Source organism: Chrysemys picta, chromosome 21, assembly GCF_011386835.1.
Source record: "Chrysemys picta bellii isolate R12L10 chromosome 21, ASM1138683v2, whole genome shotgun sequence".
Classification (NCBI taxonomy): domain Eukaryota; kingdom Metazoa; phylum Chordata; order Testudines; family Emydidae; genus Chrysemys; species Chrysemys picta.
This window is the reverse complement of record NC_088811.1, coordinates 14,987,896-15,015,687: the sequence shown is the minus strand read 5'-3', so window position 1 is coordinate 15,015,687 and position 27,792 is coordinate 14,987,896. Positions and strand designations below refer to the sequence as shown.

The 27,792-nt window shown below is 44.9% G+C and overlaps 2 protein-coding genes across 6 annotated transcripts; one reads left to right on the top strand and one right to left on the bottom strand.

Moving 5' to 3' along the window:
* Positions 1–179: 179 nt before the first annotated feature.
* On the bottom strand, positions 180–12,773 carry RNF186 (ring finger protein 186). 5 transcript variants are annotated; one of them, XM_042852957.2, is made up of 4 exons: positions 12,503–12,660; positions 12,050–12,130; positions 9,991–10,229; positions 180–2,029 (listed from the first exon to the last, which is right to left on the bottom strand). In XM_042852957.2, exons 3-4 carry the CDS (start codon positions 10,063–10,065, stop codon positions 989–991), a joined length of 1,116 nt encoding a protein of 371 aa, XP_042708891.2. In that variant the 5' UTR covers positions 10,066–10,229; positions 12,050–12,130; positions 12,503–12,660; the 3' UTR covers positions 180–988. The 5 variants fall into 5 exon arrangements, 3 of the variants coding, with proteins under 3 accessions (XP_042708891.2, XP_065431416.1, XP_023960153.2); XM_065575344.1 differs by lacking the exons at positions 12,050–12,130; positions 12,503–12,660 and adding exons at positions 6,478–6,654; positions 11,076–11,222; XR_010594288.1 differs by lacking the exon at positions 180–2,029 and adding an exon at positions 11,076–11,138 and having other exon boundaries at positions 10,101–10,229.
* Positions 12,673–27,792, top strand: OTUD3 (OTU deubiquitinase 3). Its single transcript, XM_005292976.5, has 8 exons — positions 12,673–12,996; positions 15,006–15,154; positions 16,197–16,309; positions 19,852–19,974; positions 20,726–20,851; positions 21,895–21,991; positions 22,788–22,975; positions 24,051–27,792. The coding sequence occupies exons 1-8, from the start codon at positions 12,776–12,778 to the stop codon at positions 24,225–24,227; spliced, it is 1,194 nt and encodes a 397-aa protein (XP_005293033.1). The 5' UTR covers positions 12,673–12,775; the 3' UTR covers positions 24,228–27,792.

The window sequence follows — 27,792 nt, the reverse complement described above, 5'->3', positions numbered from 1 at the left end:
AACTCAATTACTGTTTGCCCCGCACCAATAGAGGTAGCCCATAATCTCTCAGCTTTAATTGCTGATTCTTATTTCACTACATTTCTTAGGTGCTTTATCAGCTCCAGTTCCCTTCAGGAAGAGAGCTCTGAAGTGTTCTGACAGCTAATTTATGTGTGAAACCTAATGAGACACAGAAGTCAAAGAGCAATTAATTTTATTAAACTTTAATGGACACATTGCATACAGAAGTACCACAAGGTGTGTTTTAGTGATTAACAAGTTCCTTCTCTTTGATCCCTGCATAAGGAACCACACATCTTAGAATACAATGTCATACTCTAGGCTTTATGCGAAGAGGGCAAGAACAGAGGTGGGGCAGGCATAAGACTGAATAGTGAGAAATAGTCTTATTCAGGTTAGTGTTCTTTGTTCAAGTAAGTGGAACCATTTGCTTGGTAAAGAACACAGGAGAGTCTCCATCAAGGCTATGGAGAAATTCTACATACCAGAAACCCTACTTAAAAAGCAGATTCAATGTGCCCACCAAGAGCATTGTCTTTATGGTTGTTTTTAACTTTATCCCAAGCCTCTCTACCAAGAACAAATATACACAAGCTAAGAAGGGTATCTACAAACACACTGGCAGATGTTTTACTGGTCTTCCCAGGAAGCCAGCTGATAAGCATTTCATATAATAAACATTCTGCAGTACAAGTCAAAATGCAATACGCCAGAACAAAACCAAACCCAAACAAGGAAAATCCTTACTAATTGTACCTCACATATCAAAAATATTAAATACAAATATTTCACTAGGTCAGATAATAAAATTAAGCAATATTGTGTGTTGTGGCTACTTCTTACCGGGATACTTTAAGGATGTGTTTTGAATTTATTCTAAGAACAGTGGTTCCTAAAGATCTATATTGTAATGATCAGCCATTGTTTCCCATTTGGCAACTTGCAAATAACGCCAGTCCGCTGTCTCTATAATACACGCCAGTTTTCAGGCAATGGATATAACGTGGCTCTCTTTCTTGTGGAAGAAGGGAAGTGAAATCCCCAAAGAGCTGCAATTGAAGTTAGGGTTGCAGCAAAGCACCAAAGACATGATCAACCCCAATATAAGCACAAGGCAGAGGACCCACTTAATCAGTCCAGTGTACACAAATGGGAGTACGAGGATGATCAGGATCACCACAAGCAGCAAGAGCAACACAAGTCTTTGGACAGCTGTTTGATTGATACTGGGAATGTCCTGGTTTTCACAGACAGTGGCATGGCTGGATTGAGTTCCACCAGTGCCATGTAGCCCTTCAGGAGACAGGTGTATCTCAGCATTTGGACAAGGGCTTTCCAAACGGCCTACGATATCTTCTTTATCAAGAAGGGTGCGGATAAGCCCTCCAAACACAACAGTGGGTTTTCTGCACAGAGGGCAGGTGATCATCCAGGTATTGTCCTCGTTCTGAAGGATGAGCTTGAGGCAGACTTCACAGAAGGCATGTTGGCAAGCCAGGAGCTTAGGTCTCCTGTAAATGTGATACCTGTTGAAGCAGATGAGGCAGTCCATATCTGCCATTGATACTTTGGATGAACGTCGGTGGTCCATTTCTGAAACTAATACTTTACAGGAGTCTGGAGAGTCCATTACTGTCACTGGAGGCTTACTTGAGTTTGGACAGTTCATTTCTGAAGCTGGTGGCTTAGAGGCATCTGGATTGCTCAGTTCTGTGGCTGATGGTGAAGAGGAGCCTGGACAATCCTTGTCTACAGCTTCTTCTTTAGTGGACTCCAGTCTGTTAATGTCTCCAGTTTCTTCTTTAGTGGACCCCAGTCTGTCCATGTCTGCAGCTGATGGTCCAGGAGAACTTGATTCATTTTCGATGTGTAGCTTGCCAGTTGATCCCTCCATGGAGCGAGATCTTGGTGCAGTTTTACTTTGCTCAGTTAAAGCGTTTGCTGATTCTGTGGCTCTCTTTATACAGCGTTTTATTCCTGTTATGTGTGTTTGAATAGTGACTGCTGGCTTCAAGCACCTCGTACTCTATGACAACAATGACGTTTTTACAAGGCGGGAATCTGTGTTAATCAGTAACTTAACGGCTAAGATATTTTATAATGCCTGATAACATCACAGAGCAATTCCTCTCCAAGAAGCAGACCTTGTGGCATTAATAAAATTGAAATGACAAACCAGTCTTGCTAAGATGGTCAGACTATGGCAATCGAACCACTATAATCATAAAAGCAGTACTTGGTTTCTTGAAAGCAATTTCAATTAGTTCTCAAATGCGTTGAACTGTGTTGGACTGAGACAGAGTTGGAGGAATTTTGTTATTAGATTGATGGCATTATTAGTGATATTAGGTAGTGCAGTCTTGTGGATAGACCGCTCTTACACTAGCGAGAATCAGGAGAATCTCCATTTAAGTCAGAGGAGTTCCACAGGAGAAGAGCAGGTATAGGGAAAAGTGAAAATGATGGGCCTGATTCTACATGTGCTTCCAAAGTTACACATTCAAATAATGCAGTGTTGTTGTAGCTGTATTGTCCCAGGATATTAGAGAGACAAAGTGGGTGAGGTCATATCTTTTATTGGACCAACTTCTGTTGTGGAGAGAGACGAGCTTTCAAGCTTACACAATACTAGTTTCCCAGACCTGATGAAGAGCTCTGTGTAAACTCGAAAGCTTGTCTCTCTCACCAACATAAGTTGGTCCAATAAAAGATATTACCTTGCCCACCGTGTCTCTCCCGCATTTAGACTGTCAGTTCCCCATAATCAGGTCCTAGAATTTGAACAGTCTCAGTCAATTGTTGGAGAAACCAGAATAACTGAATCTTCTGGGCCACATTAAACAAATACCCAGCCCCCTTGTGTGTGATGGAAAATGGATACTGAAACCCAGACAGACAAGTGCTACAGAAAAACCTACACATGCCACTACCGGGGTATATGAATATGCCAAGGTGATCCTGCCCGTGGGACCTACAACCGCTTTAAATCCACACCTCTTCCAGATGAGCTTGCGGTGGGGAATGAAAATGAAAGTCAGAAATGGTGATTGATTAGAAACAGCAGCCCAGACAAGTTCAGTTCTGAAACAAACCCTGCCCCAAAAAGTGGATGGAGAGGAGGCCTGTACTCACCCTCCACACAAACACAGTAAGCTGTGCGCTCTTTCATTGTCATTAATTAGCCCCCATGCTATGGGTTTACTCTCTACTCCCTCTGATTTCTAGAGCTTTGCAGTTCCTATATACTGTACACATTTCTTTATTGGTGGTAAAAGCCACCTCTCCTGTAATCTTTACCTAAACTAATCAATGATAATGGGTAGCTAGGTGGTCTGTTAGTGATTCGTTAATACCCATGGATACCAATTAGTTCATTCTAGAACAAGAAGCCTTTGAGTCCTTCAAACTGTGAGTCCTTCAAGCTGGGTTGTACCTCCCTCAACCCCCTGCAAAGGCTACATGCATCTTGAGTCCTGGTGCACAGGAAGATGTAGGCACTGCATGCTCACATGTTCCTGTCTTCGCAGCCCACCTTTCACCCCCTGCTTAAGCAGCGGAAATTGGGCTGTGAAGAGTGGAGTCTTGGCTCTACCTCCTACAACACACCAACCAGAACAGTTGAGGTAACATGGGGACATTATAATTTGCAGGTGATGTAGGCCAGTGGCAGATTACAACTGCCTGGAGCAAGGGGTAAGCAAGAAAGGCACTGCTTCTCAGGGGAGCAATGCCTCCCATGTGATGCAATTTATGTGCTAACCCTTGCTCCTGGCTAGGCCTAAAAGCTCAACATAGCCTTAAGTGAGGCTGCATGGTAGGGTAAGGCCCAAGAAGCTGGAGCCCGAGCACTCCTGAGCTCTCTTCTCAGATCTGTTAAATGGGATTAAAAACCACCTGTTTAATGGGCCTGATCCCAGAAGCTTCCATGCATGAAACTCTCAGTGCAGTGTATGGGAGTTGTGTTTGCAGAGGGCTTGAAGGATCTGCCCCAACATTTGGAAAGAACTTTTGGCCAAGTTTTGCCCTTTGCTACATGGGTGCAACTGCAAATGACTTCCCTGCAAGTTGCACTCACTTATCTGAGAATAGGACTATGGTACGGTAAATATTTAATACTATTACTGTTTTTCTAATCATTTGTAATCACTTGGTATCCTCATTCTTTGTCTCTCTTCATCTGCATACAAAAAAGCATTTCTGTGGAATGTTTCTTCTCATGAGATTTCCTTATAGCAAGCAGGGAAAGTCAAAGGTCAGGATTGCTGTGGGGCATCGAATACCATAACCAAGCTCACAACTTCACAAGCCTGGTGTCCAATGAGAGAATATTGATATTATGGCCCTACCAAATTACCACTGTGAAAAACACGTCATGGACCATGAAAGCTGCTCTCCCCTGTGAAATCTGGTCTTTTGTGTACTTTTACCCTATACTATCCAGATTTCACGGGAGAGACCAGCGTTTCTCAAACTGAGGGTTCCGACTGAAAAGGGGATCATGGGGGGGGCGCAAGGTTATTGTAGGGGGTCACAGTATTGCCACCCTTACTTCTGCGCTGCCTTCAGAGCTGGGTGGCTGGAGAGCCCAGCTCCGAAGGCAGTCCCCTGCCAGCAGAAGCAAGGGTGGCAATACCATACCATGCCACTCTTACTTCTGCGCTGCTGCCTTCAGAGCTGGGCGCCCTGGAGAGTGGCAGCTGCAGGCCAAGGGCCCAGCTCTGAAGGCAACAGCACAGAAGTAAGGGTGGCAATACCGTGACCCCCCTACAATAATCTTGTGACACAGACAACCCCAATCCATTTTTGGGTCAGGACCACTACAATTTCAACACTGTGAAGTTTCAGATTTAAATAGCTGAAATCATGAAATTTACAATTTTTAAAATCCTATGACTGTGAAATTGACCAAAATGGACTGTGAATTTGGTAGGGCCCTATTGATAGTCCCCTGAGCTGCTTCTACTGTTCATGATACATTTCAAATGTTCTAACTTTGGGATAGGAGAATGATCACACCTTTCCTCAGACCTAACATGTTCCCCCGATCTTGGAAACAGATATGTTTTGAAACATTTTTTTTCGAGTGACTAGAGTAAACAACAGTTGTGTTGATTCCTCAACATGCCCCACAGTTTATTTTCTGTCTTAAGCAGCAGCCTTAGTGTAAAATGGCTACCAGGGGCACGTAAGCACCTTCCATCTGCCACCCCAGCAATGCTGATCAAAAGTCAGTTTGTACAGTCAGTTCAGATGCAGAGACTCTTGATGTGTTGCCTGTCACCCACAGTAAATATGAATAAAGCAGCAAGCTTCAGCGAATATAAATGCACCTTCAGACTTTTAATGCAACTTACAATGTAGCAATATGTGGAGGAGGGATAGCTCAGTGGTTTGAGCATTGGCCTGCTAAACTCAGGGTTGTGAGTTCAATCCTTGAGGGGGCCATTTAAGGGTCTGGGGATCGGTCCTGCTTTGAGCAGTGGATTGGACTAGATGACCTCCTGAGTTCCCTTCCAACCCTGATATTCTATGATTCTAACAGAAGAAATAGAGATATGGACAGACATTAGAATAGATTCTCTTTTCCCCATACACCAATTTTACACTGGTGTAACTCCACTGACTTCAATGGAGTTACTCCTGATTTTCAGCACAGCAAGTGAGAAGGGAGTGCAGCACAATTCTTTTCTTCTTTCTCCTAGGCTGCTGGAGATACCATCATGGTTTGTGGGATCCCAAACAATAATCTCACAAAGCCCCCAGAAGCATGGGACACGCCCCTTTGATCCTACTGCTGGGGAGCTGGGAGTGGTGAAACTAGGCCACGAGTTACTGAGGCTATCGTGAGACACCCCTTGTATTGCATCCCAGACAGGCCCAGGTCTTGTTTGTTGTTATGGCTGGACCTTTAGGCTACCCTTAAAAGGCAAGGAATTTATTACACTGACAAAGAAAAAGAGGGTATTGATGATGGAGATCAGCATAGAAATAAAGCCACACTATCAGACTCATTCAACTTGCTGGACAAGACCTGAAAATCCACATAGACACATTGTCGCAGGGCTTTTCCCTAGTTTCCAACCACTTGCTGCCACGCCCAGTCTTCTTTAAAAAGGTCTATTCACTTAACACAGGCAAATAAAGTAACAGCAACCAGTCTTTGAACTCACTCCTTTGCTCTCAGGCTTCAAGGTCACCCCTCGCAGGGGTTTCTGGTGCCCTTGTTCCTGGCAGCGTCCCACTTCTAGTATTTCCTGCCCTCTGGCAGTCCTTTATAGGCACGGGTGTAGCCCAGCCCCCTGTAACTGGCTGGAGTTGGCTCCCTTTCGCTGACACAGGGGAGCCAGGCCCAGTTTTACACACAGTCACAAGTGGCCACCTTAGCTTGCCCCGTCGGTCCTGCTCTGGGGCAGGACTATGTGGCCGAGCTTAGGCAGCATATTTGTAATGCTCATTCCAAGGGAATCGACTCACTTCTTCTGCCTCAATGTCCTTTTCTACCATTCTGAGCATTTCCCGGGGGGCCATCAGACAATGTCACTTCAATCAACTTCCCAGACAAAGGGAACTAGAAATTAATCAGCTGTCAATTCATCTGGAATGCGGCGGTCCTGAAAACAGCAGGCAAACCCTGCTAAGGTCATCACAGTTCTAATAAGAAAACAGGGCAATAAATAAAGTGCAGAGTCCAGGGGTGATAAATAAATGGAACATGAGTTATTGATGTAGGGACAGCACATGATTGCACTGGTAGTGGATGGCCAGATGGTCTTTGAACCAGTTGTCACTGACAAGGGTGGGAAGGATATTTTATGGTCGGAGTGCTGTTTGCTCTCAGCAAAGTGAAAGAGGTCCTGATCACTCTATTTCACGATGGTAAACCTAACAGATGAGGGTCCCCCCTGCCTTTCATACTTCACAGCACCACCCACACACTCCGAGATCACCCCAAAATGCGGCACCCCTACCAGCCCATTATCTTGTCTTACCTGTGGGCCAAAAGATCATACTTTCAAGTGCCATACCAGGAGTTGAACTCACCACTTACATCACACTATTGTACAGTAATAGCCCCAGACCTTGCAATCTCACAGATATCATGTAAACTGTATTGGGGCTATTTCTGCAGAATGCCATCATACTTTCCTATAAAGTAAAGCTTGCTGTGCAGGGTCAGTACCCAGAGTACAGGGTCAGAAGTTCTGTCGATTGGATGAGAATGGAGGCCATATTTTTTCAACTAGGAAAAGCATAAATTAATAACCCCCCCCAAACCTGACGGCCATTTATCCCTGAGGTAGAATGAGCAAAAATGGGTAGAGAAAGGAATGGAGAGAAGAGGGAGAAGGGGACAGAGCTGTGTGAATAATTGATTGTTTGGTTCACAGCCAATTCTGAAAAATAAATAAAATAGTTCAGTTCAAACCCAACCCATTTCTTTGGCGGGGGGGAGGATTTTCAGTGAATCAAATCAGAAAATTTTTGGTTTGGGCATTTTTAATAAAAGCAAAAGAAACGAGAGACCACATTCACAACAGCCAGAGAAGAAGGAAAACAAGGTGGTGGGTGTCCTTCTACAGGTCTCCCATGTCCCTGGTGAGTACGCTATTCCCTAGGCTAGAGGTTACCAGGAGCATCTCCATCTCCTGTGTTTTTGTGACTGATGCCAAATTCCCTTGTGACTCTAGCCCCCCAAAATGTTTCATTTTGATAATGTTGACATGGTTCTTTTGACATTTCTGATTTTTTTTTCATTTCAACACAAATTGGTGAAACGTTTTAGCTGACCCGAATCTGCCAACCCCCCCCCCCCCCAAAAAAAAACAAAAAAACAGTTTTGTCTGAAAAATTGTACCCACTTCTAGAAGAGAGCTGGGAGAGGAGAATGAAGGAGGCCTTAGGGGGCCTGATCCAAAGCTCAGTGAAGTCAATGGGAGTCCTCTTGACTTCGCTGAATTTCAGATCAGGCCCATGGAGACTGGCAAAGTAGAGCATTATCTGGGGGGTGGAAACGTGGTCAAAGGGACAGAAACAAAGGAGAGAGTGGAAAGAGAAGGAGAGGGAATTAGACAAAGAAAGGAAAGGAAGCAAGAAAGAGAAAAGAGGAGCTGGAGAGCCTGATGTAAATGAATATTCATCAGGAACTAAACAGAATAAAAAAATAGCAGGTTTCTCTCTGGCCCCCTAAGCGGGAGAATCTTGGGGACTGAGCTGTGGCTTGGCCGCCTCCTTTGTCCTTGTGTTTTTATCATCTCCTTGACCTTTCCTACAGCATTAAAGGCTGCACAGCAGCCATCAATACTTCCTGGGGAACTCCACTGAGAATGTTACAGCATGATAAGGTAGATTGTCTATCAAAAATCATGCCTTTGTCGCCCACAGTTCCTAACAGGGATTATAAAAGCTCTAGAGATGCCCTAAAAAGCCTCTGCTTTCACATACTGTACTCGGTAGTTTGAATTTTGTGGTGCAGTTCAAGATGATCCATGGAGAGTTAGATGTCAAACTACAGGAAGCTTTCTTTATCAAACCCTCTTCCATAAAAGACGGCTAGTTTTCTAGCTGAGAAAGCTTCCTGGAGTTATAGCTTTCTAGGGAAACAGAGAAATTCACCCTCTGACACCTTTGGGATACTGGCAAGAGACAATCATTGTTCTGGTATTTCTGGCCCACTTCCTAATTTTGGGAGGAAGTTTTAGAGCATGGGTAAGGCTTATAAGAATGATCTCTCAGGCAAGGATCACAATGGACAATGACCATGAATTAATAAAATCCAGCCTCCCATCTTTCACTCAAAGGACTTTTGCTGCTGAACCTCCCCTCTTGAGCCTCTCTGAAGGGGGAACACTTGCAGAGCTAATCACAGGTTTCTGTGGTCCTGTGAGGAATAAGACATCTGAGGCTCCAGGCAGACAACAGCAACCCACATAGCACATCGGGGAGCGGCAAGGCTTCACGAATGAGCAGAATCATAGGGTGCTTGTCACTAGAGGTCTACGATGTCAGCAGCTAATACGGAGCGTAGACTGGGGAGCAGATCTATGGAAGCTAAAGGTGGTGGGATCACAAGAATACAGGTTAGCTTGCTGGGAGCTCAGAGCAGGGCCCTCCAAAGTGTGTGCATGGGGTGGGAATCGATAACAAAACAAAAAACTCTTAGGGGTAGGCTTCACTAGTCGGAGAGGAGGCTGCACTTTGTTGATATTGTGATAACTGGGCCTACACATTTATCCTAACTGTAAACTCAACTAGTGAAAAATGGGTAGAGGTTCATGAATTATCACAATGATTTGTTATAGAGAACTGTTTAAGAAAAGGTGGAGACAGAAAGACTCAATTGTTTTAAACAGAAAGGGCCAAATTGTACCACTCAAGGACTGTGTTAAGACTATGACTGGTAAACAAGAGGAGCAGAGGATTGGAAATCAAGAAACCAAACTGGGGTGTTGGAAAATAGGCCTAATTGCTGGACAGAATAAAGTGAGGATGGATTATTCCACCCATCGCCTGTTTGGGCCCTTTAAAAGAGACTCTGGGGGAGAACACAACAAGAACTTTTACCATCAGCATGGCTGTGGTGGAAGGGTTGTTGCCATGACACCAGACCTTGGGTGGGGACACTTGATCTTCATCACTGCGTCAGTGACGACCCCCATGTGATCAGGGCCTTCTCCAGCATTTCTGCCACCCCAAGCGCAAAAAAAAACCAAACAAAAAAAACCCGCGATCGCCATCGGCGGCGGCAATTGGAAAAAAAAAAAAAAGCCGCGATCGGCAGCAGCGGTTCAGCGGCAGGTCCTTCGCCCCCAGAGGGAGTAAGGGACCTGCCGCCCCCGAATTGCCGCAGGTGCCGCCCCTCTCCCTTGGCCGCCCCAAGCACCTGCTTGTTAAGCTGGTGCCTGGAGCCGGCCCTGCATGTGATACATGTGAGATCCTTCTCTGTCTTGCCCTCCCTCAAGTGCTCTTTTCTGCCCCGCATTGTCCTACCTCTTTCAAGTTTTCACCTGATCCTGAAATCAGCTGTAATGCATCGCACCAGCATAGTGAGACGAGACGGACCATCCAGCTCTGCCCAGTCTGAGAAGGATCAGTGAATGAGAGGGACTTGACCAGACCAACAAGACGATGTCCCTGACCAGGGAGGCGAGTTGAAGTCCAAATTAAGAGCGGTCATGCCGACTGCCAGCCTAAAGCATCCCTCCATGACTGACCAGCTGCCTTGTAGCCTGAGAACATCACAAAAGGAATTTCCCCATCTTTACTATTCTATCGCTTCTCTCCCTTCTGTGTCTGTCTTTTTTGTCTAAGGCACAAAAGTGACTATTATTTTCAATTCAGAATTGAACAACAGAATTAATCCTTTCTCCCGCACCAAGAATGACTCTTTGATAGAATAAGAGACTTCAATAAATATCCACTATATAGGACTTTGATAGGTTTTAAGTTTGTTTCGCACAATCAATTTCAGTATCAGTGCTCTTTACCTTGTTTTGATTCTTTTCATTTTGTGTGTTTCAATCAATAAATTCCTAGTGTTTGGTCTGAATTTTATAGTGTGTTTGCCACTGTATTAAGCAGACTGAGGTCTCTGTAGCTCAAACTCTGGACCTTATTTAACACTGTTTTATGTGGGTCAGTGAATAGGTTAACACCTTTGGCCCATATATTATATCTAAATACAAGAGTGAATATCTGCTTGTTCACTAGGAAAGGGAAGAAGGATGCTTCCCTAGGCTCAGCTGTGCAAATTAAAAAAAAACTAACTAGAAAAAAAAAATCATTTATACCAACTGGCTCATGGACATAGAAAATGTTGAATTGGACTGTTAGGTTTCCAAGTCCATGGCCTCATACTTTAGTATGCACTCTGGATATTGCAACTAAATTGCACATGAGAGTTCTAGCTAGATTTTTTTAATGTTGACTGGGCAATGTATATCAAAATGAATGCCACCAAAATGATGCTAACTGTGTGCTTAATAAATACTCATGCCCTATGGGGTACTGTGAAGTTTAGTTAATATTTGTAAAACATATAAGAAGGGATTTTCAAGGTACAATTTCATACTTACCCAACTTGTGCACATGTTTTGGGAGTTGTTCAGGTGTAAAATAGCTACTTGAAAAAGTTGGTCCTAAAATGCAGTGTTCCATTGTTATTAACTAATGCTGATGCTGCATTAAGGGCCTGATTCACAGCCGACTGAAATAACCGCTCGCTGAACATGATGACAATAAACAGCATTTTATTGGTAGAAATAAAATTCTTAAGGTGGGACTTGGTATTTACCTCCATACCAACTCAGCTATCCACAACTCTCATCTCACACCCTGGATCTAACTCTTAACATCCCTATATCATGGGATCACACCACAAACTGTGTTATTCTGCTGCCATCTCATGGACAGTTTGCATTCAAATCTCTCTCTCACATGGGTTTCATTAATCTGTTATTCTATCAAACTATGCTTTGTGGCAATATTTTAGGTATGAAATAGAGGCTAATAGCCAGGTCTGCAAAGTGGTTCATGCTATATGATCATAACTGCAAAAGGAGATCAGGAGGGGAAGAACTCCACACCCACCCGAAGAAAGGTATCAAAACAGGTGGCAACTATGGATACCTACTAAAGGCGGTGCCATTAAAATACATGTTGCATTTACTTGTTCCCACAAAAGTTGACCCCTTTTCTTTAACAAAACACAGTGATCCTGTCTGATTGTTACCCTGAGATATCTGTTAATTGGCACTCCTGTTTTGTCCCATGTAAGATTGTGTTGGACTGGATCTTTTACTCTAGCCGGTGGCATCCAAGTCATATTAGCAGTGGTCAGGGGAATGGGTGTGAAGGGGAGTCCCTGTTCTGCATTTACTGGAAATTGAGTACATACCCAGCAATTACTTCTATTTCCTAAAATACGAGTTTTAACCTCGTGGGAATATCTAATAAAAGCATAATGTGTAACCAATCAGACAGGATCACTGTGTTTTGTTAAAGAAAAGGGGTTAACTTTTGTGGGAACAAGTAAATGCAATATGGATACCTAGAGCAGCAAAGGGAGGTGCAGTGGACAGAGGCTTGTATCAAGAGTCCTTATCTACAGTCTAGCCAGGCAGATGGACTCCTGTGAAAAGAAGCCCAGTAGTGACTAAGAGTGAAAGAAGAGAGTGGATTTGGAATTATTTCCTTCAAGAAGATAAAGAATTAAGAAATAATGATATTGAATTATTTTTGCCTCCCATTTTCTTTCCCACCCCTGCCCCAACCAGGCTCAGCGTCCCCCACCCCTTCCTCTCTGCACAATTTCATCCTTCCCCTCTTGTCACACCAATCAGGCTCATCTCCCCTTCTCCCCCGACCCAGGCTCACATTTCTCTTCCTCCTTTCCCAAGTTCAGCCCTCCTCTCCCCACACTCCCCCAGGCCCAGCTTCTCCACCTCCTACCCCCAAGGCTCAGGCTCCCCTCGCTCTCTGAAGCTTATCCCCCCTTTCGCACCGGGCTCGGCCTCTTCCCTTCCCCCAAACTCAGCCTCCTGTCCTTTCTCCCAGACCAGCCTTCAAGATGGCGGACCGCATTGGCCACGGTTGGGGAAGAGCCGCTCTGGCCCCTCTTGGGCACGCTCTATGGTACTACCGGTAGAAAGGCGGTCACGTGACAGCGGCGGAAAGAAGCCGGCTAGGGAGGTGGCGTTCCGGCGCAGGCGCAGTACGCACAGTAGCCGGTGTAGCGGTGCAGGTAGCGTTGGGGGCTTGGGGCAGTAGCCGGGTCATGTCCCGCAGGCAGGCGGCCAAGGCGCGGCCTGGTGGCGGGGGCAAGAAGGCGGAGTTGGAGCGGAAGCGGGACGAGCGGGCGGCCCGCCGGGCGCTGGCCAAGGAGCGCAGGAACCGGGCGCCCCCGGAGGACGGCGGCGACGCGGCCCAGGAGTTCGTGAGCTTCGGCAACCAGCTGCAGGCGCTGGGCCTCAAGCTGCGCGAGGTGCCGGGCGACGGGTGAGCGCGCGGAGGCGAGGCCACGCCCCCCTGCCGGGCCCCCCTCCCTCCCGTGCCACGCCCCCCTGCCGGGCCCCCCTCCCACACTACGCCCCCCTCCCTCCCGTGCCGCGCCCCCTGCCCTGCCGGGCACCCAGCTCCGCCCCCCAGCCCTGGGCACACGGCCCTGGGGGTGCAACCCAGGCCTGCGGCTCCTGCTGTCCTGTGCACACAGCCCTCCTCCCCCTGGACCCAGGTACCAGCCCCCAAACCACTCACCTGTCCCTGGGCAGCCTGCCCCAGCCATCCAGCTTCCCTGCATCGCACACTAGCTCCAGGCTCACAGCCCCCTTTGCACTCAGTTCTGCCCCAGGCACTCCTGCCGCCCGTGTGCCTCCACGTGGTTCATGTACTGTCCACAAACAACGCTGAAAATGACTTGGAAGTGCTTCGATTCTGCAGCCTTGTAGGAAGTGTTAATACAGCTTGTCTAGAGGCTGAGGATTGAGGGAGGGTGTGTGTAGGCTGCCTTGTAAAACTACTGGGTCACAGTCTATCCCCTTGATTATAATAGGACAAGACACTATTGCAACTGTGAAACTGGCAACAATCTTGCCGATTTCACTTTACAGTTTTTTGGGGGGGTTTTGTGTGTGTGTGTTTTTTGTTTTAGAAAGCTTTGAGCTGCAGCAGAGGCAAGTAATGGAGTTGAGTCAAAGGAGAGAGCCCCCAAAAATCCAAGCTGAGGCAGGGGTACAAGTGTGGAGACACCCCAAAAATCAGAAGCACTGGGGTAGGGGTTGGGGGAGCGTTCCTTCCTTCTAGCATCCATAGGAGTCCTTTGTCTGGGGAGGGCAGCCTCCATATTTATCAGGTTTTTATTGGCTAGAGGGAGATCTGGAAGATGGAGGCCCCTGAACCAGGGTCCCAGGACATCACAGGCCTTGGCTACACTCAGGACTTCCCAGCGCTGCCGCAGCAGTGCTGTGAAGCGCGAGTGTAGTCGCTCTGTAAGTACTCCACCTCTCCGAGGGGAATAGCTTGCAGCGCTGCGAGCGAGCGTGCAGCGCTGCAGGCTCTGATTACACTGGCGCTTTACAGGCTGTACTCACTGCACTTGGGGGGGATGTTTTCACACCCCTGAGCGCAGCAAGTTGCAGCGCTGTACAGCACCAGTGTAGCCAAGGCCACAGTGGTGGGAATCTCAGCCTCCTTTTCTGTTCCAGCAGGTGGAGATTAGGTTTTCAGTGGTGGACTGACCCTCATATTTTATATTGGCCTGTGCCTGTTAGGTGTCTCATTGACTTTTTAATCTCTGGTATGTTCCCATCAGTCTTGCTACCTGTATTTTGAATAGCAGTCGAATGCTCTCTAGCCTGATAAATAGTTCAGTTTTTATAACTTATACATATATATATGCTAAAGACAAATTGTCACAATATGTACTTGATTGAGGTGGGCAGGTTGAGTGACTCAACCCCTTAAAGAGATTATCATGTTAGAGAACATTCAAATTCTTTAAAATATACCTATAGTTATCCCTTAATGCAGTAGTCACCCCCTCCCTGAAGGGTTAACAGAATAGTTGACTGTGTGGAAAGTGTCACTATTCAATAACTTGTTCTTTGTAGCATCCCATCTTCTTTCTTGGTTGGGATTTTTGAAGAGATTTAAAGGAATGAGGTGCCCAAATCCCGCTGATTTCAAGGACAGTTGTTGGCCCATGAGAGACTAGTCAGTGGTTTTCTATCTTGTTCTTAGTGGATAGGTGTCTATTTCACTAAAAGCAGTACACTGTTGCTGCTAGTAGGTAAACACTTTCAGTTGCAGCAGAGATGCTGAGCATTGAGTGAGCATGGAGGTTGTGTTCCTCTCACTACAGGCCTGACGTGCAGGGAAGCTTACTTTCCTGCTGCCATGACTGCAGTGTTCCTATCTGTAAATCACAGACTTCAGCATTAATTGGGTATCTTTCACCAATGTTAAATACACGTCAGACAGACTTATTTGAAGTGTTTGTCTTTCTACAGCAACTGTTTGTTCCGGGCCCTTGGTGACCAGCTTGAGGGGCACTCCAGAAACCACCTCAAATACCGCCAGGAAACAGTGGATTACATGATAAAGCAGAGGGAGGATTTTGAACCTTTTGTTGAGGATGATGTTCCCTTTGAGAGACATGGTACGGAAACCGTGGGATGCTGGCAGAAGGAGTTATTGTGTAATTAATCCCCTAGCAAACCTCTCGCCCTTCCATTTCCCCATTCCAAAGCTACCTTAGAGTAGCTATTCATTCTTCAGATGCAATTTGTAGATACTAAAGAGTTTTCCACCAAAAAGGTGTTAGGGGAGGGTGGGACGCCAGGAACGTGAGCTGCTAACTGGTCTTGGTATGTGCCCAAATATGGGAGCAGTTTGGAGAGGCAAAAGAAGCCTAAGGGAATATCTACGCTGTAGCACTGAGGTGTAATTCCCAGGTCAGGTAGATGTACGTATGGCTGCAGTGGCATGGGTGGTGGCTTAGGCTAGCTGCCCACATATGTACCTAGGATCTTGGACTGGGTTGTACTCAGGCAGCTAGCCCAAGCCGCTGCCTGTGCTCTCGGGGCCACACTGCTATTTTTAATGTGCTTGCTTGATCAGAGCTGGCACATGTATGTCTACCCTAGTTGAGAATTGCACCCTCCATCTGCAATGTAGATTCATTGTGAGTTAGGTGCCCGACTCCCATTGAATTTTAGTGAGTGAGTGCCCTCGCAACTCTTTGGGTTCCTTTGAAAAATCTCACCCTAAGCAGCTTAGTTTTAGTAGGACTTCAGATTAAGTGGAAGCCTTGCCCGATAACATTATATAATGCTAACTCTAGATAAGAGCAAAAACAGAGCCTCATCTAGACTTTGCTATAAGAGGCTGGAGAAACCCCTAAGTAACACACAGGTGATACAGGAAGCGGGTTTAGTGATTCAGTACATGGCATGCTTCTTTCTGAGTTACTGCTGAGCTGACAACCTCACATATGTTAGGGGAGACTGTTGTGGTAGAAGCATTTTCTATGGTGATTAAAGACCCTCTTAATCTTTATGTCCAAATTCCAACATGAATAATCACATTCGTCTGTCAGGCTTGTTGAGGTGTGGTTCTCTTTAGCCACCAGTATTTCTGTAGGTGTCAAATCCAAATCTCTAACCTCTTCTGTATTCATTCTGAATTTTTTTTTTTTTTAGTTGCCAATTTGGCGAAGCCTGGTACATTTGCTGGCAATGATGCTATTGTGGCATTTGCAAGGAACAATCAAATGAATGTGGTTATTCATCAGCTCAATGCCCCTCTGTGGCAGGTAAGAATCAACACTGAACTTTCCTATCTTGGTCTGGGTTCCTGCTGACTAATACGGATGGTGTTAAATTTGCTGTGTTTTTTTGTTTGTTTTTAAATTACTCTTGGCTAGGTTTTGGTATGATGCTGAGTGGCTCTTTGCTTCCCCCTCCCTCCTGCAAAGTTTCTCCCAAAACATAAGCAAGGAGGAGGGGGATAAGACACTGTAATTTAGGCTAATAAACAGCTATTGAACATCTGAAACTTAAGCATGTCAGGCCAGATCATCTTGTGTAAACTGACATCTCCATTGAGGTGAGACTTACATCACCTGAGGATCAGGCATATGTGTAGAATGACTGTCGATATTAGATTGAGTTAAGGTTGGGGAAGGTTCTTGGCGCTGACATGCGTTAGGAGTTAAAAATAAGCGTGGTAAGGCTGTCAACTTAACGTAGGAGTGGGTGTTGTGGCGGCGCCCTTGGATGCCTTGTGTGTGTGTGTGAAGCTCCATCAGTCGGTGTTTTGGGGAAGTGCAGACTGAGTTAGTGTTTTTGTGGGTGACATGGAGTGGATAGAACTGTAAACTTCTTGCAGTAACTCTGCAGGCCAAATTAGCATTGGCCAGAGCAGTATTGGTTTAGCTACATGGACGTAGAACTTCTGGGATGTGCAGAAATCAGTCGGGTTGATCCCCTGTGTGAATTCTCTATATTTCCTAAGATGTGTCCTATTTAACTACTACTGAACTGCTTTGAAAGCTACTGCTGCTTTACTGAAATCAATGAATTGTTAGGATGTACCATGTGCTGTTCCTTGCAAACTTGCCACGTTTGCTAGCGGGATTTTGAGTGACATTCAGGTAAATGTCACCAGCATGAGAACATGGACTATGCAGGGACTGAGATGTTTGAGAGCTTGTTGTTAGCTTGCCTCAATCTTCTGTAATACAACAGCAAGCATATCTGTTAACCATTTCCCTTGGGAGGTTGGCAAAGTCTGAGATGACAGAAGAATGAGCTATCTCTAGGGATTCTCATAGTGAATGAATCCATACTGAACCTTCCCTCTCTGTATTCAGAGGAGCAGCATATGAGCGTGCATCTTCAGTCCTGGATCATTCATCTGTGTGTCTGTGCTTTAGTGAGGTGGATGTAAAGGAGTAGCTCTTTACTACAACATTTAGTAGCCCAAATAGAACAACAAAATGCATAGATTAGGTCTACTGAGGAGTCAGAACACTTACCAATTGGAAGGTCTAACTGGCATTTTAAATGCACCTCAGCATGCTGTAAAGTAAACTGTTGAATGGATTTCAGAACCAGAAAAGTGTATTTAGAGTTTAGATGACCCTACATAAGTTAGGTAGCTAACCCACCCATTCTAAAGAAAAAGCATTCTTCTACTATGCTAAATTAGCTAGTTACGAATCCAGCAAGAATAATGCTCATAACTCTGAGGTTCTACCATAGCTGAACTGACCAGTCAACCACAGCCCTCATTTGGAACCAGAAGTAACAATCAGGCAGCAGCAGAGACCAAATAAACAAATACAGTACAGTGCTGTGTTAAATGTAAACGACTAAAAAAAATAGGAAAGCAGTATTGTTCTTCTGCATAATAAAGTTTCAAAGCTGTGTTAAGTCAATGTTCTTTCAAAAGTTTACAACTGAACTATAATGTTTTGTTCAGAGTTATGAACATTTCAGAGTTACAAACAACCTCCATTCCCGAGGTCTTTGTAACTCTGAGGTTCTACTGTACTTGGTTTCTCAGAGCATGTAGAGGCAGCCACTATGCAGGAGTTCATGGATCTGTTATGCAGGTTATTGTTTTGAGCTGGATGTGCAAGTTGATGTGCTCACTCTTATCAGTACATCATGTATCACCTCAACAATTACTGCCTGAGTGTTCCCTCATTCATGGACCATTTTCAATGCCCTTATGATGAGATTCCTTGTCTTGTGTGGCTGAATGTAGTGCTGATGAAAGGTGCTAGTTGACAGCCCTGGTAATGGAAGTTCTACCACAGAACAAGTATTTTGGGGCAGCTGTGTAGATCTCTTCCCTACAACTGCCATTGTGCCTCAGAGAGACTGTCTTTAGGGGAGTTTATTTTCCATGCTTCACTTGGTCTCAGCAATAGAACCAGATGGGGGTTGACTTGTAAGAGAGCCACCTTAAGCACAAAGCAACCAACCTGAGAAAACCTGGTAGAGCAAGTGCTTAATGCCTCCCACTCTTATTTCTCAATCATTTTTGTCCTGCTCCGAAGCCTAGTGAAGTCACTGGACATCTTTCCATTGACACTATTGGGATTTGGATCAGCCCCCTTGATTTATTTGGAAAAAATGCTTTTTGAGATGCCTATTACACATGGAATTACCGGGTTTGCTTTGTGCCTAATGATGCCTTTGCCATTCTCCTTTGGCTTAAGGTGCTTTCATTAACAAGGTCTATTTACAGTACAAATTAGCACCCTAACTGTTTCCTGAATAAAGGTGAGTTTTGATTACTTTCTGCATATTGTCACATTTCCTGTAGCAAAACTCTATTTACAGCCCTACTGCGTCAGCAGGAAGCTTCCCTTTTGTTAGGTAGAGTTTGTCCATGTTTTCCTATCCGGATGCCCTCTTGGAACTTCAGGATCTGTAGCCATTCACCCTCCTGCAAAGGAATGTAGAAGTAAAGCTAGCGAAGCTTAATCTTGTTGCCATCCGGCATGTTGACCAACTTAAAAATAATGGAATGTGAATGGGGAGGTAAATGAAAAGTTGTTGAATTGGTGACTTGAAGGTGAACAGTTGTTAAAAGAAAGAAATGGAGGACACTTATTTGAGATCTCAAATCTTTAACAGGACAGATGCATACTTCAGCTACAGATATAGTCTAAAGGAGAGCAGGAAAATGCTCTTAGTTGCTTTCAGAAACGTGGAGGGGTGAGCATTCTTTGTGCTGCTTTAGGTATTGGTCATCTGGTTTGGCAGGTAAGTAAAGGAGGAGCTGACTTACAAATATTCAGTTATGAAAATGGGTCTGATTCTCTGCATTCCACTTCAGAGTTGGGATCTTAAACATCTTTTATATAAAAAAGTTTAAGTAACTTAAAATATCAGGGTGCCTACCTATACTTAGAGCTGGAGTTATTCTAGCAGCTGTTACATCCATAGATGCGGCTAATTCCCAGGCTAGGTGTCTTTTCTACAGATATTGCTAAGCTTTGGCTGGGACAAATGAAAACTTTGGTTTTCTTTAATGTTTTCCAGCCCTGCTCTAGTATTAAAGAGCAAATTGACCAGCACTGCATTTGTAAAGTCATAAGAATCAAGCAGCTGACGTGGCTTCCTAGCACTATAGCTTGCATATTATGGATATTATTTTAGATCCATCTGGATTACTGGCTATAGATGTTCCTTAGTTAAAGGTCTTAGCTATCTAGGTAGTTTCCTAGGTCAATGTTTTGTATTAATCTTAAGTACTACTTGTAAAAAATTCAAATGCTCTTCAGAATGTAAAGTTGATTCAATTCCAAGGCCTCTTTGGGAATCTCTCCATCTTCCTCAGATTCGAGGCACGGATAAAAGCAACGCAAGGGAACTTCACATCGCCTATCGGTATGGAGAGCACTACGATAGCGTGCGGAGAATAAATGACAACTCTGAAGCTCCCGCACATCTTCAAACAGAGGTCGGTGATGACAGAACGACCTCCTCTGGTCTGGTGTGGGCATCAAACCAGAGTCTGGGTCTCCAGTTTCTGCCAGCTCGATTTGATTGAATGTGTCAAAAGTGGTAGTCAATGAGACAGTGCCGCGTGTGCGGCATTGAAGACATAAATATCCCTCGGTCATTATAGTTGGTGATGTCCACTTAGCAGGCGGTTGGAGAAAGTTTCTACCTTTACAGGACTGGGATGCGGGAACTACTGAATTCTAGTCCTGGCTCTGATCAGCGCTGAGGGCCCAAATGTCCTTGAACCTCGTAAACATGTGATGCGCATGCACCTCCAATGTAAAAACCAAGGGGGGAGATGAAGGTGAAACAGCCTCACTCCTGAGCCATCACTGTCCCTCATTAACGATGGAGGGTTAGAGTGAGCTGTCCTGGAGTCACGGTGCATTCAGTTGTACAACATGCAACTTGTAAGTGAGGTTAAGTCCTTGAAATTTTCTTTTATGAAGTCTGCTTGCTATACATAATCCTATAGCATCAGAAGCTTTTCACCATATAATGCAAGACTCGAGCAACAGTGGAAAATTATCCAATTTGTTTTTTTTAAATAAAGGACACCCCAGGCAAAGGTATTTAATTCTCTAGCCAAGTTCAGTGGTCAGCACTAGGTTTCCTTTGTCATGTCTTGAAATGACAGTATCTTCATATGCTATGGGACCCTGGTTTGACCCAGGCTGGTCCTTTTCCTGGTTTCCTTGTCACTGCAGATGCTGTGTAAAAATGAATCTAATAAGAGGGAGAAAATCAAGTCACAGAAGGACAAATCTGAAGAGGAGTTACAGGATGAAGTGGAAGATGCTGTACAAAAAGTCTGTAATGCAACCGGGTGTTCGGTCAGTATTTAGTCTAGTCTTCATTCGGAGTGATGCACACAATGAAGGGCACCTCTTATTACATGAAAGTTGACCTGCAAATGGTTCGTGGGCTGATGCTGATGAACAGTTTCAGCATCAGAGCTGCAAGTCACTGGTCAGGGCTTACAAGGGATATGCTTCATAATACAGGTACGTTAGTGACAGAGGAAGTATATTTCAGGAATGACTAGATTTGTGGGTTTTTGCGTGTCCAGCTTGAGGGCCCTTGAAGGTGCCAGATTTTCAGAAAGCGCGGAGCATCCAGTCTCTGAAATTCGGGCCCTTTAAGGTATCGTAAAGTGGGCACCCAAAATCCCTAGTCACTTTGGCCATCATTGTTAAATTGCTGTAATTAGCCGCTGCACTGTCCCTGTAGATTGTCATCTGTATTATAGTAGTTTCTAGGGGCCTAGAATTTTTTATTCTTTTTTATTATCAACTACACATGGCATTGGGAGGTGAAACTTGGACGGGGGCTTGTGTCAGGCGGGAAGGAAAGAACTTTTCAAATTTTGGGAAATGAGAGCCTTCTGCTACTAGAGCTCTCTGTAGGGGTGGAGTGAGACTTAGCAGGGACTCTGCCGCCTCTCCTTCTTTGCACTTTGGGTGAGGTGTACAAAAAGTCTGTAATGCAACCGGGTGTTCGGTCAGTATTTAGTCTAGTCTTCATTCGGAGTGATGCACACAATGAAGGGCACCAAGAATCGGGCTCTATAGTGCTGGGGTTCATACAGACAGAGCAGGGACTCTCTAGTACTCTGAAGTGCTTTGATTATGCGGGCTATACCTTAGCACATCAGACTCGTGTGCATGACTGTGCAGTCAACTGAGTTTTTGGATTCAGCTGCTGAGTTTAAATCAGATTTGTCACTTACTCTGCCCTACCGAAAACTAGAAACGTGTAAGCTTATAAGAATTCCCCAAACAAGATTTGCTTTTAACTAGAATGTATAGATAATTGTTTGAACAGGTCTGAGAGGTTCAAATCTATCCCCCATATTAACATCTCTATTTGTGGCTAGGATGTTGATTTAATCATTCAGATTCTGGAAGTGAAGAACTACGATATTGAGTCTGCGATATTTGCTGTTCTCCAAGTGAACGAAGTGAAAAGAATCTGTAAGTAAATGGAGGATTTTTTTAAATACTTTTGTTTCTGAAAAATGCTGGCAGGAGGGCACTGGAGACAGAGGTGCTCTCCTTATCCACATGACAGGGATAGCACTGGCAGTAGCAGTGCAAGCTTCTCCTCAGCTGTCCCACCAGGGTGCCCCCGCCCTAGCTTAAAAGGATCACCTGTGCGGGGATGAGGTTAAACTTCTACTCCGATCAATGCTTGGTGACTCGGCTGAGGCTTCCAGTGTGGTGCCATCTGTGAAGCTGGTTTCAGTGACTATGCTAGGAACTCGAGTGAGCCCACCAACTGATTTCCTCCAGGACAGCAAGCAGCTAGCCCCAACCAACCTGTGCTGATGACTTAACATTTACAAGGCTCCACTTCAGATTACGATGCCATTCAGTCCCTCAAACAAATGGATTTTCAGTGTTTACTAATTGATCTAATTGATTCTAAACCTGCAATTCACTCAGGCCTCTGGTGTCCCTTCACCTGAGACGTTTAGGTCCTGAGGATCTCTTCCCCACAAAGTTAATAAAAGCCTGCTACTGAAAGGCAACAAGGGTCAAGTGCATTCTTGTACATATGGTCCTCTTTTGAACCTTGCAATGGGTGTGTGAAATTTGAGGAGTCCAAAAAAATCTCTCTGGGCTACATAAACTGGTTACCATGAGCAGCCCCATATGCCACCCCCCAAAATTAAAACATTGCAGAAAGCCCATTGGGGGAACCCAGTGACATTCTGTAACCAAGAGATGGATTGTATCAGTGTCTGAGTGAAATCTCTTCCCTTGATAGATTCTGAAGAGGAATATGAAACCCAGGCCAAAAGTAAGAAGTCACAGAGCTCAGCTTTGTGGGAGGAGAATGGAAGTGGCACCAGAATCTTTGGAAATCAGGGATTGCATCAGGATGGAACAGAAAACAACAAGACACAGGCTAGTCCGGATGAAGAGAATCAAACCAACAAAAAACATTTCCCAAAGGTATCCATCGGGAGGGCTGGGAGCAGGTCAGCTGTAGGTTCAGTGGAACTCTGACATTCTGGTGAACTCCTTGATTAAGATTTAATCCTGGAAACATTTTGCCCATGTATACAAACTTGCTGTATTGCTGCAAGAAATGCACTCCCTGAATTTTCTAGCTGTACTGCTGGGATCTGATCTGTGTCAGATCATGCTCTTCTGACAACGGGGAACAAGAATGTTACACTATCACGTGGCCTCTTGTTTCTCAAAACGAGAAGATGCTAAAATCCTGGGAGAGTGGCTGTGTGTGTCCGTTCAGGCCTCTGCTTTGTAACCTTGTGCTTTAATATCATCCCGTTTGCCTCCCTATGCTATAGAACACAACATATTCCTCCGTCTCTTGAGCAGGGCCTATGGGTAGGGCCCTACCAAATTCACGGACCATGAAATCTGGTCTCCCTCCATGAAGTCTGGTCTTTTTTGTGGGCTTTTATCCTACACTATACAGATTTCACAGGGGAGACCAGCGTTTCTCAAATTGGGAGTCCTGACCCAAAAGAGTTGCAGGTGGGGGTCACAAGGTTATTTTAGGGGGATTGTAGTATTGCCACCCTTACTTCTTCACTGCCTTCAGAGCTGGGCGGCCAGAGAGCAGTGGCTGTTGGTCAGGAGCCCAGCTCTGAAGGCAGAGCGGCCGCCAACAGAAGAGCAGAAGGAAGGATGGCATGGTATGGTATTGCCACCCTTACTTCTGTGCTGCTGCCTGCGGAGCTGGGCCCTCAGTCAGCAGCCGCCGCTCTCCAGGCGCCCAGCTCTGAAGGCAGCGCCGCCACCACCAGCAGCGCAGAAGTAAGGGGTAGTAGTACCACAACCCTCCCTACAATAACCTTGTGACCTCCCCCACAACTCCTTTTTGGGTCAGGACCCCTACAATTACAACACTGAGATTTCAGATTTAAATAGCTGAAATCATGAAATTTATAATTTTTAAAATCCTATGCTCATGAAATTGACCAAAATGGACCGTGAATTTGGTAGGGTCCTACCTAGGGCTGTTTGAAGGTGTATTTACTGTTGGACTCTTCCTTTTAAGGTATCCAATAAACAAAGGAAGGAGCAGCAGCGGCTAGAGAAGAAGAAGCGGCAAGAAGAAAGGCACCGGCAGAAAGTCCTGGCCAGCAGGAGTAACAATGCAGATAACAACAGGAGCGAGACAGACTCGGATACTCAAGTCACCCTGGTGAAGACCCTTGCAGCTCTGAACATATGACTGATGTATTGTGTGTTCTTTGATGGAATAGGTGAATGGCAAATAAGACTGATCAGGAAGGGCACTGAGCTTTCAGACAAAGCCATCTTCAAAGCAGATTCCCCAGCACCCCTCTATTTTTAAACAATGTTTCTATGGGGTTCTCTTAGCATATGCTAAGTTGTCTTTGGTTCTCCTGCTGTGGGAAGAACAACTCTTCAGTAACACTAAAGAACATCAGCCAAGCTTGTGAGGGATGGCAGTCAAGGTTAAGCAAAGTGAAAAGGTTGACACTTGTTTTTACTATTCTTGAGACAGAATCTAGTCAACCTTGATCCATCACCCCACACACCTTGTGTGAATTTTGCTTGGAGGTGTCACAATATTACTTCAGTTAACTCTGACTACATTTTACTAGGCTCAAGCATGGAAGAGCTCTTATTTTAAATTACTGTGCAGGAACATTTTAACTGCTCCCAACTCAGGAACTCTTCTTTCTCTATTTAAATTAAAATAGATTAGGACAAAATTCCCAACTCCCTTTCAAAGCTAATCAGCCGAATGCTGTACCAGACATGGTAGATTCCTTTCCCTCCCCACTTGTAACTTGATAGCAAGTTATAGTCCAGATAGAGCTGCTCTTGCTTTTGTTGCACTAAGCCATATGCTAAATGCTGCTGACTATTAGAGGAGATAGGGACGGTTGGGTCTATGCTTGTTTTTTGCACAGAGACCGTGAACTCTTAAGTCTGTAGATGCTCTGATCTGCTGGCAACTGAGTTCCCCTTCTGACAATGCTGCTCCAATAATAATAGGGAGATGCCAATGTATTCCCGAGGTTGCCGGGTAGATTTGCCCAATCTGGTGAGGTTTAATAAGATGATCTTTTACCATAAGCAGGTGTAAGATTTCTATTGTATAATAACAAAGATGTGCTGGTGTTCGGACCATCCTCCACCTCGCTCCTGAGCATTAAGGGCTAGAGTCCAAAAAGGGAACTTGACTGTCTTTAATCTCCAAACTAAGTACCTGTAGCCAATGGATCAAAAATCCTGGGAACGAGCCTCCAAGAAGCACTGGGAGACCTGCCTGCTTTATTCCTCCTAAATCAAGCTTTTCCTAGCTTAAATTCCGCTTGGATACAGTCACCAAGCACCACACAGTATAATTGATAACTAGAGTCTGAACCCTTTGCTGCTTTCCACAAAGATTGGGAGCCTGGCCTAAACTAGGGCCAAATTCCATAGTTCTTAACTTGATGGTGTGAAGCATTGGACATCACTCAAGTGTTTGGACCTGCATCAAGCTTTAAAAAGTGAAGGATTGGGAGGGAACCCTTACTCAGAATAAAGTCTAAACAGAACATGTGAGTGAGATGAGCTTTGAAAAGTGATCCTAGATGTCTTAATCATCCTACATTGGTACTAGAACATGTGTAGACGTGAAACATACAAATGTCCTTTTGTCTTAATTGCCAAAGTCTTTGTTAGTGGTTCTTGGTTTCCTCTTCCTGTATATCAGTAAAATTTGAAGCACTAGAAGAAATGGTGCTCTGTTTGGTATGCTAGCAATATTAACGGTTGTAGGAGAAAAGTAAAACTGTGAACTCTGACCTTGGAGGATTGTTTGTCCATCCAGTTCTGGATGCGGGGTAGGGAGAAAGTTGTTCTGAAAGAAAATCTAGCTACTAGATGAAGGTTGCTTCCACCATAAGCACAGAAGCTGCCTGACCCTGCAAAGTCCAATCTTGTTCTTAAAGAGATTAATTAGACTGGCTTTTTCATGTAGCGCTACCAGATCTTTAGTGGGAGGGGAAGATACTTAACTATGGTATCTGAAACTGACTATGCAATAGAAAATGCTTTCATCTGTAAGTGTAAAGGAATTAAACAAGCTCTTATTGAATTGGACTGACTGTCTTGTTAAAGCACGCAACTTCACTCCAGCAAGCTGTGTCAAGAAATCCTACCTGTAGTAGTTGAGGGTCCCAAACTCTCCTGCCCTCTGTGGTACAGACTCTCTGGTCTGGCTGATGAAAATTCTCCTGCCTTTAAGATCTAGAACACGTCTGGCAGACTATTTCCCTGTACTTTGTTCCTCCAGGAACTTGCTTTCGTGCCTGTTGGCTAAATGAGATGGCAGTTAGCCTCTAGGTGGCAGGCTGTGAATAGCCTTCACAGGGAGAAGATCAGCAGGAGAATGAGCAGCGAATTAGTTGGGTTTATTCCCTTACAGCTTTTATTGTCAAGCTCTTTGGTATGGAGCCAACTGCTACATGGTATTGGGTGTCTTTGCACTGGGGTGATAGCTCAGTGATTTTCCCCTTGTCATCATACATTAGTGTCAGTTCCCACCCCTGTAGCAGAGACCATCTCCATCCAAGAAGTTTGCTACTTGAGAATCCTCTGGTTTTATCAAGGTGGCTACTTTGTACAAAACTCATTGGGCTTAATGCTAGATGGGGACTTGAATAGCTCAGGATAGGCAGTGGTATATGGAGACTTCCAACTCTAGATCTCTCTGGATGCAGATACAGCTTTACCAATGGTGGTTGTTTAGTGGCCGAGATGAAATGAATACGTTTGAGTCCGGCTAGAAAGATACTATCATCATGGGCACTTGGAGGCCTGGGACTGAATGAATATTGGTTACCTCAGGAGTCTGAGAGGTGCTCCTTCAAGAGACGTTTCGCAAACATTGTCCGAAGATTTTACTATGGCTGCTTGTGATATACCTATTTGGATAGAGGGTTAGCTCAGCAGGTGCAAACTTGCATAGCTCCACTGACTTTGATGGCGTTAAATTGGTAATGTAAACCAAGCCTATGTCTGTATAACTGTTGCTAGTTATACTGACCTACTCCCCACTGTAGACCATGCTATGGGCTTCTCCCATCAACATAGCTACCGCCTCTCAGGGAGGTGGAGTTCCTCTGCTGACAGGAGAGCTTCCCCATCGGCATAGGTAGCATCTTCATTATGCGCTACAGCACTGTAAGTGTAGACAAGCAATTCTTGCCAGACTATGCAGGTTGAGCATGTGGTCAATTGTTCCTTAATGCTACCAATCCAATACCTTCCTCCAGTAAACGTAAAGAGAAAACACCCCCCATAGCAGTTAAATTACATTGAAAGTAATAAACTCTTGGCTGGATGTTGCACATGGTAAGTGCGAGGGAGGCTTCCCCTATCGTTAGCTGTGCACTAATTCTAGTTCCTTTCTGGTGATACCTTAACCCTCCTTGGAGAGCGGTCAATCCATCTGTTGACTTACCCATGGTTTTACCTCATCTGCAGTGCCTGAATATTAGAAAAGTCACATGACCTGTAGCATTTGCATCCATAGTAACGCTCCAGATGTTCCTAATTTCCCTTGGATTCTGTCGAAACTGAGTAGGGAATCTTCTCTTCCTTCCTACTTCAGAGCATTCTGTGGGGCTCCTGCCCCGGTCAAACCAAATGTCTGTCTCTTTTAATTGAATACTTAGTGAAATAGATGCTGCAAAGATGTGCCATGAACTATGAGAATGGATTTTTGTATATTGCTCAAGTACAGATTAAAGGCAAAATTTTCAGATTTACTAAAA